General features: G+C 39.6%; 1 protein-coding gene across 1 annotated transcript in view; it reads left to right on the top strand.

The window, feature by feature from the left end:
• The window catches only part of PSD3 (pleckstrin and Sec7 domain containing 3), a 500,329-nt gene that overhangs the window by 192,965 nt on the left and 294,168 nt on the right, over positions 1-13,196 (top strand). Inside the window, 1 exon segment of the mRNA XM_039875742.1 lies at positions 6,451-6,559. Coding sequence (XP_039731676.1) covers positions 6,451-6,559 — 109 coding nt within the window.

Raw genomic sequence — 13,196 nt, 5'->3', positions numbered from 1 at the left:
CAGGCTGGGTGAGAGACATCTAAGCATCTTAACATCCAGCAGACAAATCTCCGTGTCCACTGTGGTATCCTTGTATCAATTGTGCCTGGTGTCTCCCAGGCCGGAGCTATTCTTTGAAAAATCTCTCCAGTGAGTAAAGCTCCATTCTTTTGCCTGGGTGGGGGAGTTACAGTTGCCCTGTGAAGTAGAGGCAGGGATCTAGGGATCTAATTCCTGGATAGCTTATTCCTTTTCACTAATCCTACCTGTTTTAGCCACTCCTCTCCCCACCTTTCCCCTTTCCTTAGTCCCTTTGAGTATTCCGTGGTGTAACTTGGATTGGTTCTATTCCCTTTTTTTTCTTTATAATTTATTTATTTAAATTAGTTTCAAATATACAGTACATTGGTTAGACATCTATATAGTTCATAAGATGATCCCCCCAATTGCTCCCTCCCTCCCCTGGCCCTCCACCTAGCCATCACATTAATGCTAACTGCGTTCCCTCTGCCGTGCTCCCCATCCCCATGACCAACTATCAACTACTAATTTAACTTCTTAAACCCTTCGCCCCATTCTTTCAGCCTCCCAATTCCCTTTAAACAGTGATGCAGGATGGAGCGGATCTCCCCGAGTAGAGACTCAAGCCCTACCTCTGCTGAGAGAGGGAGGGTCCTTGACTCTGCAGGAAAAAATTCAAGGGTGAGCCAGAGTTAGAAACAAAAGGAAAGTTTATTAGAGAAGGAATAATGCTCCACAGACAGAGATGTAGTCTTCTTTCAAAGCCAGAAAATGAGACCCCGAGTGTGAATCAGTGTCAAGAATTGGGTTTATATCTGTTTTCCTTTCAGGGAATGGGTATGCAGCGTTAAAGGCACAGGGAAGTAGATGTTAATAATCTCAGCAGGAATCTTCCTATAGGTTCCTGGTTGTCTGGCCCTATGTTGATCAGCCAGGTTCCAGTGTCTAGCAGCACAGAGTAGGCTCTGGATACAACTTGGTTTAATATTTAGTCAATTTGTGTAGTTTTCATGCCTCTTTCCTATGTTAATATGACTTGTTACTGGTCATCTTAACTTACCATTTGTTCATAACTCTTTCAGCCCTCCCTAATGTATCAGTTCGCTAAGCTGCCATAATAAAATACTACAGATAGGGTGGGTAAGACAACCAGAAAAGAAATTATTTTCTCACAGATCTGGAGGCTGGAAGTCTAAGATCAAAAGGTCAGCAGTTTGTTTCTTCTGAATCCTCTTTATTTGGCTTGCAGATGGCCTCCTTCTTCCTGTGTCTTCATATGATCTTCCTTCTGTGTATGTTTGTGTCCTAATCTCTTTTTATAAAGATACCAGTCACACTGGATTAGGCCCCACCCTAAATGACCTTTATAGACACCGTTTCCAGATACAGTCACATCTAAGGGACTGGGGATTAGGACTTCAACATATGAGTTTCAGCCCATAACACCTAACCATTGCCGTTTGCAATATTAGCACTAAGCTGCCAGTCTCTGCCTGCACTTGAGTTGGCACGAGCTATGCCCTGTTTCCATGGGCCTGACTTCTGCTGGGTGATGGGAACAGATGGGATTGAACAGGATCAAGTGTGGAGTGTGAATGTTGGAATCAAGTGTTCGTTTGACTGAGTTGTGAAATATTATTTTTATAGTCTTTCATTTAGCTTATAATCTTCTCTGGCCTAAAAGCACTTTATGATACTCAACTTTGATTGACTAGGAGACGCTCACATCCTCTGAACATCATACTGAAATTGAAATGATAAGGAAATGAAGGAGCATGCCACCCTCCTCAAACTCTGCTCTCAACCTTATTTCCACCACCCTCCTCTGGCCCCAACCTCCTCCCAAGTCAACTGAAAAGTACTTTTACTTTTAAATGTTGCTTGCAGCTTTCTGCTTTCTCTTCTACATTTTTTTTTTTTTTTGTAGCTAGGCAATTGAAGAATGATTTTATATCAAGTGTTTCTTTTGTGTCTAAAATAGGTAATAAAATCAGTAACATGTTGAGAGTTGGATAATGTGAGTGAAATTTTTTTGTGTATTTGAAAAGCCATGTGCAATGTAAGACCGAGATTTTATTTCTCCCATCCATTTAATGATGTACTTGCAACTTTAAATGCAGGCATGTTTTGGCGATCATGTCATCGCTATTTTACCACAGAGAAAAGATTTGTGTTATTTCTTGTTAATGAAATACCTGTGAAAGTAGTTCAGAAGTGTGAAGAGTCTTTGTGCTTCAGAATTAGAAGGGACCTTAGAGGTAAATTTGAATCGCACTCTTTATCGATAGGGAAGCGGAAGTCCGCAGACTAAACTTTGGTGTGAGATTGAGTGGAAGTCCCAGAAGGGATTTAAATCTGGATCCTCCAACAGTCCATTTGTTAATGTTACTTCGTATTCCATATTTATTAATGAGATTTATGTTTCTAAAATGACTATGATAAAACAAAGAAATATATTTTATTCAATGAGTAATACAGAAGGAAAAAGTAGTGCTGAATTATATGGGTCATCCATCAAGCTGATTGTTTTAAGTACAATTTTTCAGAGACCTGCAAAAGTTGTTGTAGAGATGGGTGAAGATTTATAACCCTTGGCATGGGAAGAGGGTACATCAGTGGGGCTTGCAGCTTTAAGAATAGCTAATGTAAGCAGAATGAATTTTATTTCATTAGGCAAGTTGGGGGAATGTTACTGCTGTGATTGGGCCTGAATGTTGGATTCTAGTGTCCCTCACAAATGTCCTGGTATAGAATGCTTTAGTAGAGCGGAGCCCCTTAGTATATTTTACTCCCTTTCAAAAAATGTTTCTCTTTTCTGAGAGTCTGACTATGCTTTGGACTCCGCTTCACTTTCAAGTCTTAGCACAAGTGTGCTCTAAGGATCAGCAAGCACCAGCCTCGCCTGGGAACTTTTTAGGAATGTAAAAAGTCCTGCTCAATCCTTATTTTAACATGATTTCCAGGTGATTCATATATACAGTAAAGTATGAAAAACTGGTCTAGAGCAAGTGGTTCACAAAATTTGGTCTCTGGATCAGCAATATCAGCATCACCTGCAAAATTGCTAGACAATGCAAATTCTCAGGCCAAACATTCCAGACCCCCTGAATCAGAATCTCTGAGTGACCCCCCTCCAGTACATGGTTTAACAAGCCCTGTAGGTGGTGCTCATTCATGCTAACGTTTGAGAACCACCGTAGAGCAGTATGTTTCCAACAGTTTTGATCATGACTCATGGGGAGAAATACATTTTACATCATAACCCAACACATGCGCGCGTGCGCGCGCGCGCACACACACACACACACACACACACACAACACAGAGAGAGCTTAGCAAGATGGAAGTTGTCTCAAAACAGTGCTTATCTTATTGTGTGCTATCTACTCTGGTCTTTTCAGTTTATTCTGTTAGAGAGTGTGTGTGTGTGTGTGTGTGTGTGTGTGTGTAAACTTATTTATATAAAAGTCTGGTCATGACCCACACAACTGATCACACAAGCCAGTAGTTGGTCATGACCTGCAGTTTGAGGCCAGATGCTCTTGAATAGGCTCTCTTAATCTCCTTTTGTGCCATGGCCCCTTTTGACATCTGGTAAAGCACTGAATCTCTTGTCAGAATACTGCTTTTTAAGTGCGTATAATAATATGTGTGGAGCTGCAAAAGAAACCAATTATATTGGTTAACAATATATTTAACAAATTTGTGATATGGTAATATATTTATTCATAATAGGATTTAGTGATGGGTCTAGTACCTACTGTCATTTCAAAGTAGGATGAGTATAAATAATAGTTCAAGATATCTGCAATAACCGTTATGTGAAATGAAAACAGCTATGATTCCTACTGGTGACAAAAGTTAGAATTAGTTTGTTGCATATATTCATATTTGAAAGAAAGGGCTAAATTTCAGCTTAAGGTAAGTGAAAGTAAAGATGTGTGTATTCCCCCCCGCCCGCCATCTGACTTCAGACTTCTAGGATCCTGTTGACAGTCCCCATGGAACTGGGGCTGAGAACCCTTGCCCGGGAGGAGCCTTCCTTTAGAGAATAGTTCTCAGGCTTTAGCTGGAGATGGTACACCCCCAAATTATCTTCCTGAAATTTTTTAAAACTGGTGCTTCATCAATGGCATCTTTTTCTTTTGCATTGTTTCCTAGCACTATAGTAATGAATTTTTCTTTAGAATTTTCTTTTCTGTTGCTTTACTAAGATCTTGGGAGTTCACCTGGAAGCCCAAATTCATGCTATTGATAATGTTCCTTCTTCGGTTTCCCCCATCTCAATACGTGCACCCCGTCGCTCAAGTCAGATTCCCTGGGTCGCGAATTCTGAATTTAGGATATGAATCTGGGATCCACAATTCACTGGCTGTGTAACATTGGACAAATTATTCACCCACTTGTCATCTCCTTTTCTCCACCCGTGAGACTGAGATGGTAGCAGAGCCCCCCTTCAGAGGATTGTTCTCCGGCTTAACTGAGAGGTCCACCTATTGTGGAATTATTAGAATAGCACCTGGCCTGGAGTAAGTGGTTCGAAAATGTTATCCGTTATAATCATCCATGATTTCTTCCTTTCCCTCATTCTTTAAATCCGGTTTATCAGAAAATTTATGTAAATCCTCTCTACAGAATACATTTGAAATTCATCTACTTCTATTTCCATTGCCATCCTCCTGCTTGAGGCTTCCATACTCTCGCATTTGGACTCCTCACTGGTGTCTGTACTTTCTTGCGACTCACTCCAATCCAGTTTCTCTATAACAACTGTATAACCTTTTAAAAACGTAAATGTCAAGGGACCACTGTATGTTTAAAACCCTTTGGGTCTTCCCGTCAAACTTGTCCTCGTATGTGTTTAGCCTTTGCTTCCTCTCCAGTGTTACTCCCTGCTGTGCTGCTCTCCTGGTCAGTCTCTAAACTTGCCCCTTTACCCACTATTCTGTGACCACATTGGCCTTCTCTGTTATTTGAGTAGTCTAGTTCTTTCATACTTTAAGGCCATTGCTTAGGTAGATGTTTCTGTCCTTCCCCAGACTGATCCTTCTTGACGCTGAGGGTATTAGTTGCTCAGAGAGCCTTCCCCAAGCACTCCACCTGAGTGAGGGTACCAAGTTCCTCTCTAACTGGCCCGAAAGCTCCCTGAACACATCAGAAAATTAATCTTTCTTCTCTATTGGGGAAAGGGGTAATTAACACCTGTGATTATCAAGCATATAGCTCCAAGAGGAGCCTGTACCTTTTCCAGAAAGATAAATTTTACATTTTATGAACATTAAATGGTGTGGAGCTATTTTAAGAAATTGCTAATCTCAAAATTGTACAAGCTAGCTCTTTGATATTGGTATACAAGAACACACAGAGGCCTGCCCACTGAACCTGTCAGCAGTGGGCTGATGGAGTTAATCATAACCTAGCCATGGCCTTTTCAACTGTTGTCAATCATTTCTGTTCCAAAGGATGTAACAGAAGGCATAAAATTTTCCCCCTTTGAAGTAGTTGCCTGGTTGCTGATAAAACTCTTCATGTTCCTTTCTCCTAAAGTGAATATCTGCTGCCCAGACATGAGAAAAGATGTCTCATTAATTTAGATGGGGGAAACCAGTGTGAGTGATGTCTGGATCCTGGTTAATTTTTGAGTTTGGAGGAAAGAGGCAGAATAATGACTCTCTGATTCGACTAGGTTAAATTTCTTTGTGTTTTGAAATCTCCACCTTGTTACTTATTTTTAATTAATCATAGGCCATGGAAGGGAGGCACTCCTGATTTTTGTCAGTTGTCTAAAGCAATGAGGAAAAAGGTTTTAGGAATTCAGAATTATCACATGAACCACTTTCACAGTTACCATTGTAGTTTTTCTTTCAAATAGGTACTTTTAGGAATTCCAAAGGACACTGGGATAGATGCTCAAACTTAGGTTAATTAGTATAAAAGGATGCCTGGCACTTCTGTGTGTTGTTTGGCTGAATGATGTCCCTGATTAAATAAAAATGTGGTCTCTTTTGGGGAAAGACTACTTTTTGTTGGAACACTTTAGCAGAACCCACACACAGAAATGTTCCTGCTATGGGCTGCGGGTAATGATAATCATTTGGAAAATTGTGTGTCTAAAAATAAAATGCAGTGATCTAATTGCAGAAAAGTAATATAAACCTAATTTTTAAAAATTCCACCATAATTCTGCCTCTCAGTCGAGCCGAACTTTTCATATTTTTCTTATTCCCCTATAGATGCTCATGTGTTTAACAATTTTTATATAGTTGTAACCTTGCAGTGATCATCTTGTATTCTGCATTTTGTCATGGTATGTTTTTCATGTTTCATTTTTAACGGCCATATAGCAGACACTCAAGTAGATATGTCATAATTGCTTAACTATCCTCCTGTTGATTGGTTTGCTTTATGATGTATTTTTAATGATATCTTTGTTTTGTTCTAATTTTGCAGGCAGAGACATTTGTTTGGGTTAACAATGCGTCAGCACATTCCCAGAGTGTTGCCAAGGCCAAATACGAATTTTTATTTGGCAGATCTGAAGAGAAAACTCCAGATACCAGTAAGTGTGTCCCTACCCTCCTCCTTCAGGTGACAGATAGGAAGTACCAGTGAAATTTCAAATCTCAGAAGCTGAGAATTCTTCAAACCAAGAACTGGCTTGAGATTACCTAGAACAAGGTACAAGAATCACATCATATATTTCTGAATTCTACATCTTAGGAAGATTGTCCTGATGAATTATTAAAGCAAATAGGTTTTTTAGAGGTAGAAAGGCACCAATGCAGGTAAACAAATGTACCACTCAATCAGGAGATGATAAAGAAGATCAGCCTGTCTTGAGAATTAGACAGGAAAGGGGTAGTACGTGTGGTTAAGACCATGGCGTCTGGAGGTAAACTTCCTGAGTTTGAGTCTGACCTTGTAACTTTTGAGGTGTGTGACCTTGAGTAAGTTACCTAATCTTTTTGTGCTTCAGTTTTCTCATCAGTAAAATGGCGTTATAGTGATACATGTCTTACAATTCTTTTGAGAATTCAATAAATTGGTGTATAGAAGGATCTCAGAACCACGCTCTGCATATAATGACTGCTGTAAAAGTGTTTGCTGTGTCATCATTTATCATTATCATCATCATTATCATCATTATCATCATATCCCTGACCTTTGAGGTTGACATTTAGGAGTACAAACCTGACTTTCCTCAACTCTGTCACTGTCTGAGACTGATTTCTCGTTTGGGTAGACAAGGAATCTGACCTCATATAGCTGTTGTTCAGTTGAAAAAGTCAAATAATAACTATACATTTTCTACATGTTAGATGGGATTATATAATGGACTCCATAATATTTGGGGATATGAAGAATGCAGTGCATATGCAGCCATTTACCAATTTCTTTTGCCTTAATGATATTTATTAGATATTTCAATAGTTGGAGACTGTTAATAAAGTATAAAACAGCTAAATTACTTTTAAAAAATCATTCTGCTTTTATCACAATGTCCTAATTTGCTGTTTATTGCGTGACATAGATACCTAAGTATGTTGGGCTTTAGATTTGAGGTACTTAATCATCTATTCACTATTTCTGAGACAAGGAATACTGATTATAGTCAGAATAATGATCATAGTCTTAGCTTTGAATGCCACATTGTGATTCTGTGCTAATTAAGCTTTTTTTTTTTACTTTGATAAAACATTTTTACTTTGCTATGTAGAAATAATATTAAATGTCTGCATTGTCCTCTGATTTATTGGTGGATGAGTTTGGTTCTTCTTTACTCATAGATTTTAAGGAGATTTCCCTGTATACCTGAGGTCAATTAAAATGATATTTAAAACCTTCTGTTCCTTATTTGCCTTGGTAAAAATGTTTGGTATTATTTGCTCAGTGTGATGTTATTCTGCAAGTGTGAATGTATGCATGAGTTCATTGAACAAATTTATTTAACAGGTATTTATTATGTGCTGGGCACTGTGAGGATGCAGAGAAGTAGAAGACACAGTCCTTGCCCTTTAGGGGCTTGTTCTTTGGTCGGAGAGAAACATGTCTGTAAGTGACTGGTGGAGGGAATGACCACTTTCTCCTGTGCTGGTGATGACTTCATGATGAGATGGAAGTTGAACTTGCCGTTAAAGAATGACTAGGATTATGATTAATAGAGTTTTGGAGAGGGCAGTTCAGATAGAGGGAACGGTATGAGCAAGGGTGTGGTGGCAGAAAATGTAAATTGTTTGAGGAACGGGGAGGAGACTAGCCTGGTTGATTTGCAAAGCATATCCCTGGGACAAGTTAAAAAAGTTAACCCTTTAGGAAAGGGGCAGAACCATGTAGAGCCTTCTGAGGCTGGGTAAAGAGTTTGCATTTTATCCAAACTCTTTTATCCAGATGTGCAGAAAGGAAGTGATGCAGAAAGAAAGTGACAAGTACGGTTTTAGGTAAATCAGGATGGATCGATCTGGAAATTGGAATCAGCATCAGAAGCTGTTGCTTACCATAGGAGAGTAAAAGATGCAAATTTATATTGACTTTTGGAAAGTACTTTTCACAAATAAATGATGGCACTTTTTTATCATTTCAAAAAATACTCTTAAAGTTTTTTTTGTATAGGCCATTCATCTGTCATCAAAACATAGCCCGAACTCAGAAGACCACAGGGAAAGGTAGTAGAGAGCGTAGGACATTGTTTCCATTTGAATTTGATTGATAGACATACCTCTTCCCTCAGAGGATTTTTTTTAAGTGGATTAAATAAGTGACTTAAACTGTCTTAAGTGCTCCAGAAACAGCCCGCTGGGAAAATGGAAATGCTGACAGTGACTTTAGAATGCATCCCCAGCGATACTCAGGTGGCATCACCTGAGATTAGAGAGGCCAGCTGGTTCATGATCCCCAGTTAGGCCCGAGGAAAGTGTCGCTTCTGTAGGGAGAGAGGCTTAGCCTTTGCCGCTGAGCAGGGACTTAACGTGAGTGCGGGTGGGAGGTTCTAGGGGTGCGGGTGGGAGGTTCTAGGGAAAACAATGCAAGGTTATTTTCAAGCTGTAACTTATTGCAGGGATCTTGAATCAGTGACAAGAGTTTAGGGTGTTGTATGGGTATGGGAGAACACGTGAACAGTGGGAAGGATCCCTTGCTAGGAAGTGAGACCTGCATTCTCATTATCTATTCATCAATATAGTGAAAGGAAAGGAAACCATGCTTCTCTGGTTTCTCTGTTCCCTGCCACTTTCCTGGGAGCTCTTGCAGCTCTCAGAAGCTTTACAAGAACTAGAGCAGTAGTTGGTAACTGTTGAGAAGCTCTGAACTCTGTAACATTAGCAGTGCTGTGACTTAATGAGGAGGCGACAAGTCACCAGTGGTAGGTTCCCCTCTTCCTTTCAATCAGCTATTGGAATATTCACAGAGCTGCTCTAAACCGCAAAGAGATGAAAAAAAAAAAAAGAGGTCCCGTAGGGGCCTCACCTGGGGCCAAACATAAGGCCTGTATTCATTAGGGGCTGGGCGACAGTGCCTTCCTGACTTCCTACTCACCACACCTGTCCTTCCTCGGTTGGTGCACTTAGATGACCAGCATGGCTTTCCTACGCCAGGGAGGAGATGAGGGGTCTGGGGATTGGTACACTGGTTTCCAGAGCTCTGAGGAGGGAAAAGTCACTCATGTGGAGTTGAAACCCAAACCTGCAGCACAGATGGGGTAGGATCCCGCTGTATCTTCCTGTGATATCTAGAAAGTGACACAAAACTAGTGTTGAACTGGTGAAACCCAATCCACAGGTTATTGCTGAAGTAAATGCACAATCTCCCTGAGAGACCCATTCACAGCTTAGGATATAGATGACTCACTCCTATATTCACAATTACATCAGTAATCTCTAAAATTGATGAGCTCCCAATAAAATGATATAGGCTGCAAAAAGGAAGGAACTTCCATGGGAGGGAAAGTCAGCATACACAACAAAGAGGGAAATCGAGACCCAAAGAACTGGAGCTAATAGAATATTCTGAAACTATAAAATAGGTTTATTTAAAAGATAAAGAGGGAAAAGAAACTATTATGATAAATGAGGAACGTAGGAAGTAGGGACCTGGCTATTTGAATGGGAACCAAATATAACTTACAGAAAATGGAAGCTATAGACAGTGAAATTTAAAAAAAAAAAATGGTTGGTTTAAGTGCACATTATTGGTTTTACATTTGGTAGGGACGAACTCTTTTATGATCTGTACTTTTTTTTTTCTTCTTCTTCTTCAATATTATCTGTAGAAAAGTAAAAAGAAAGGGAAAAAAGGAGCATCCATCTTTCCAAGCACTGTGTTCTCACTTTGGTAAAGTTTGCTTGTGATTTTTTTTCTGTTTGTATGTTCCATGCCCAGAAGTGCCCACACATTTCTTCATTATTCAGTAAATACATGAGTGGTTACTCTGTGCCAGGCATTGTTCTGGGTGTTGGGGATAGAGTGTCGAACAATGCTGAAATCCCTGTTTAACAAATTACTTAAACAGAATATGGTTCCAGTTCAGATTCTCTCTTGCAGTGCGTTCTTACTCACCTCCTGCATGCTCTTCAGCATTAATTATTATCTTAAACACAACCCTGTATCAGATTTGATGGAGGAAAATGGACTGACTAGCCCGTAGTCCCCCAGATGTAGGCATTTATTTTTTATTTTAAATATGAATTTTAAGTTTTTATTACCAAAATCATACTTGCGTGTAATCTGAAAAATACAAGCTTTACCGAAGAGTGTACAACCCGAAGCGAGAGCCACCTTCTTTACCGCTTCCATCCCTCTCGGAGCGGCACACGGAGACCACTTGGATCTCTCTCGACCTTGAGCCCTGACTCTCACCCGGAACTGAGGACTCCATGCCTCTCTCCTTGCCATTGACAGTGACTACTGGTTATTGCTTTTTTTCCTACTCTCTTTTTCCTTCTACTTTTGTTTTTAAAGCTTTTATGGTGGTTGCCTCATGGATAATATGCTTACATCTGTATTTCTAATCTATTTTTTAAAAATATCTATTAATTCTATAGTATGACAAATGAAGAATTTGGCTCACATATTCTATTCACCTTCCATACCCAAAGTTGTATTTTTATTTTCTCTTGGTTACATGTATAGTTTTTAAATATTAATGTTTGAAACTGTTTCTTAAGCCATCAATTCTAAGAGTCATCTCATGACACGTATGTAAAATGAGGATGCAGTGGGTCTGTCTGCGTTTCCCCTCCAGCTTTTCTTCCCCGTGCTAAGCCTCCATCCGTGTTACCCTCATCTTACAAGGCATACGGCATTTACATTTTGTTCTGTAACTATAACAAAGCCTTCTGTGCTTTCACTGCAGGTTGACTTAAAAATTGAAAACCGAGCACCAGCATTTACAGAAATGCAGCATCCAAGTGTAGTTGGACCTGCAGTGAAAGAGAAGTAGATCCTATGTCTGTAACCTCTGCTGGTCAAGGGGTAACAATACTGGCCAGGAGAGCAGAGAGGAGAGAGTAAGGAGAGAGAGTGGGGCAGCCAGTTGTTACATTCACTGATGGATTGTTATGTCTTCACTTTATCACTACGTGTAACTATATTATTTGTAATGGGCAATTCATTTTCATCTTGAAAATATTCTTCTTAGACCCTTCTGACAACTTGATCTAATTTGTGCCAAAAGTTTTCTAGGCCTTTATACAGCTGTTCTCTTTAGACATTAACAAAATTCTTTATTGCATTCTTGATTAGATGTGCTGCTTTTTGGATTCCACGCATTCTTGGACTCTTTTTATTTTTTGCTAGAGTAATACTTTAGTAACACTTTCAGAGAGGTTCTGGGATGGGTAACATTCCTAAAGCTTCGTATGTCTGAAATGACCTATTTTGCTTTTATGTTTCACTGCTCATTTCCCTGGAATGGAAACCTAGGTTCAGTTCATTTGCCTGAAGTATTGCTTCCCTCTCTGTGGCATCCATTGTTGTTGATGGGATTGATGTTCGCTCCTTTGTGTGTGACCTGCTCCTTTGAAGGGTTGCCTTTACCTAGCCCTCTGACATGTCAGGAGGCGTGAGTTTTTGATTGTTCTCTCAGCCTGGCACTTGTTGAGCCCTTTCAGTCATATCTTTCCTAAGCTCTGGAAACGTTTGTTCTATTATTTTTGATTATCCCCTCTCTACTTTTTAAATGATTTTTACTTCTGAATTTTCTATTATATGTATGTGGTTCTCCTGGATTAGATTTGTAAATCTAATGGTTTTTGCTTCTGAAATTTTTATTAGATGGAAATTGGTTCTTCTGGATTAGATTAATATTTTTTTGGTCTCTTGATTTTTCTCTCCTATTTTAAAATATCCTCCTTCTAATAAAGTTTTTATTTTAATAATTATAATTTCAGGAGCTCTTTTCTATTCTTCAGTCACTCGTTTTTCATTGCTGTCTGTTTTTTTATGGATGCATTATTATCTTGCATCTTTCTAAAGAATTAATTTGAATTTTTTTTTTTATTAGATTACCTTCTGTTTCTGGGGTTTCTGCTTCATCCAGGATCAGTTCTCTTTCACCAAGTCTTGGAACTTCTTTTGGAAGCCACTGTTTTTCCTCAAATGTCTGTTGGATCTTGTTTTTCCATTCATATGCATGAATGAAAAATTGAGTTCCCAACAAATATAGCTAGGATTTCTCTGTATGTGTGGAGTATGTGTTCCCAGCGGACCTCTTCCCTGTGTAAAGAGGAAGGCTGAGAAGAATCTTGGTGAGGTGAGCTGAGGTGAGGTGAGGTGAAGTGAGGTGAGGTGAGGTGAGGTGTGTGGACTGACACAGGGGCAGGTGGGTGGGCTGCCTGTTATATTATACCCAGGCTAAGTCCTGATGCCACAAGCCTCTGTGTAGGGGAGGAAGGTGGGAGCAGGGCCAACATGGGAAGCTGCTCTGTAGATAATTCTTAAGTTAATCACAGTTGACATCTGTTCTGCTTCCCACTCCAGGTATGGATACCTGCCAACACTGGGCTTTTAGCTTCTCTGTGACTCTACTGTTAGGATAATTGAGGCCTTCTGGGTTAGTCTAGGTTGTGACTTATGTTTAATTTTGTCTACGATTATAATCCCTTCCCTTTTAGACTGACAAACTCATTGAAGTCTCCAGCTTAATAATGTTCCTTTTTTTCTCAGCACTGTTATGAATCTATTTTCTTTTGAAATTTGTCATT

This window comes from Pteropus medius, unplaced genomic scaffold, assembly GCF_902729225.1.
Source record: "Pteropus medius unplaced genomic scaffold, Ma_sr-lr_union100, whole genome shotgun sequence".
Classification (NCBI taxonomy): domain Eukaryota; kingdom Metazoa; phylum Chordata; class Mammalia; order Chiroptera; family Pteropodidae; genus Pteropus; species Pteropus medius.
Note: the sequence above shows the minus strand (reverse complement) of the source record. Positions and strands in the feature narration are given on the sequence as shown.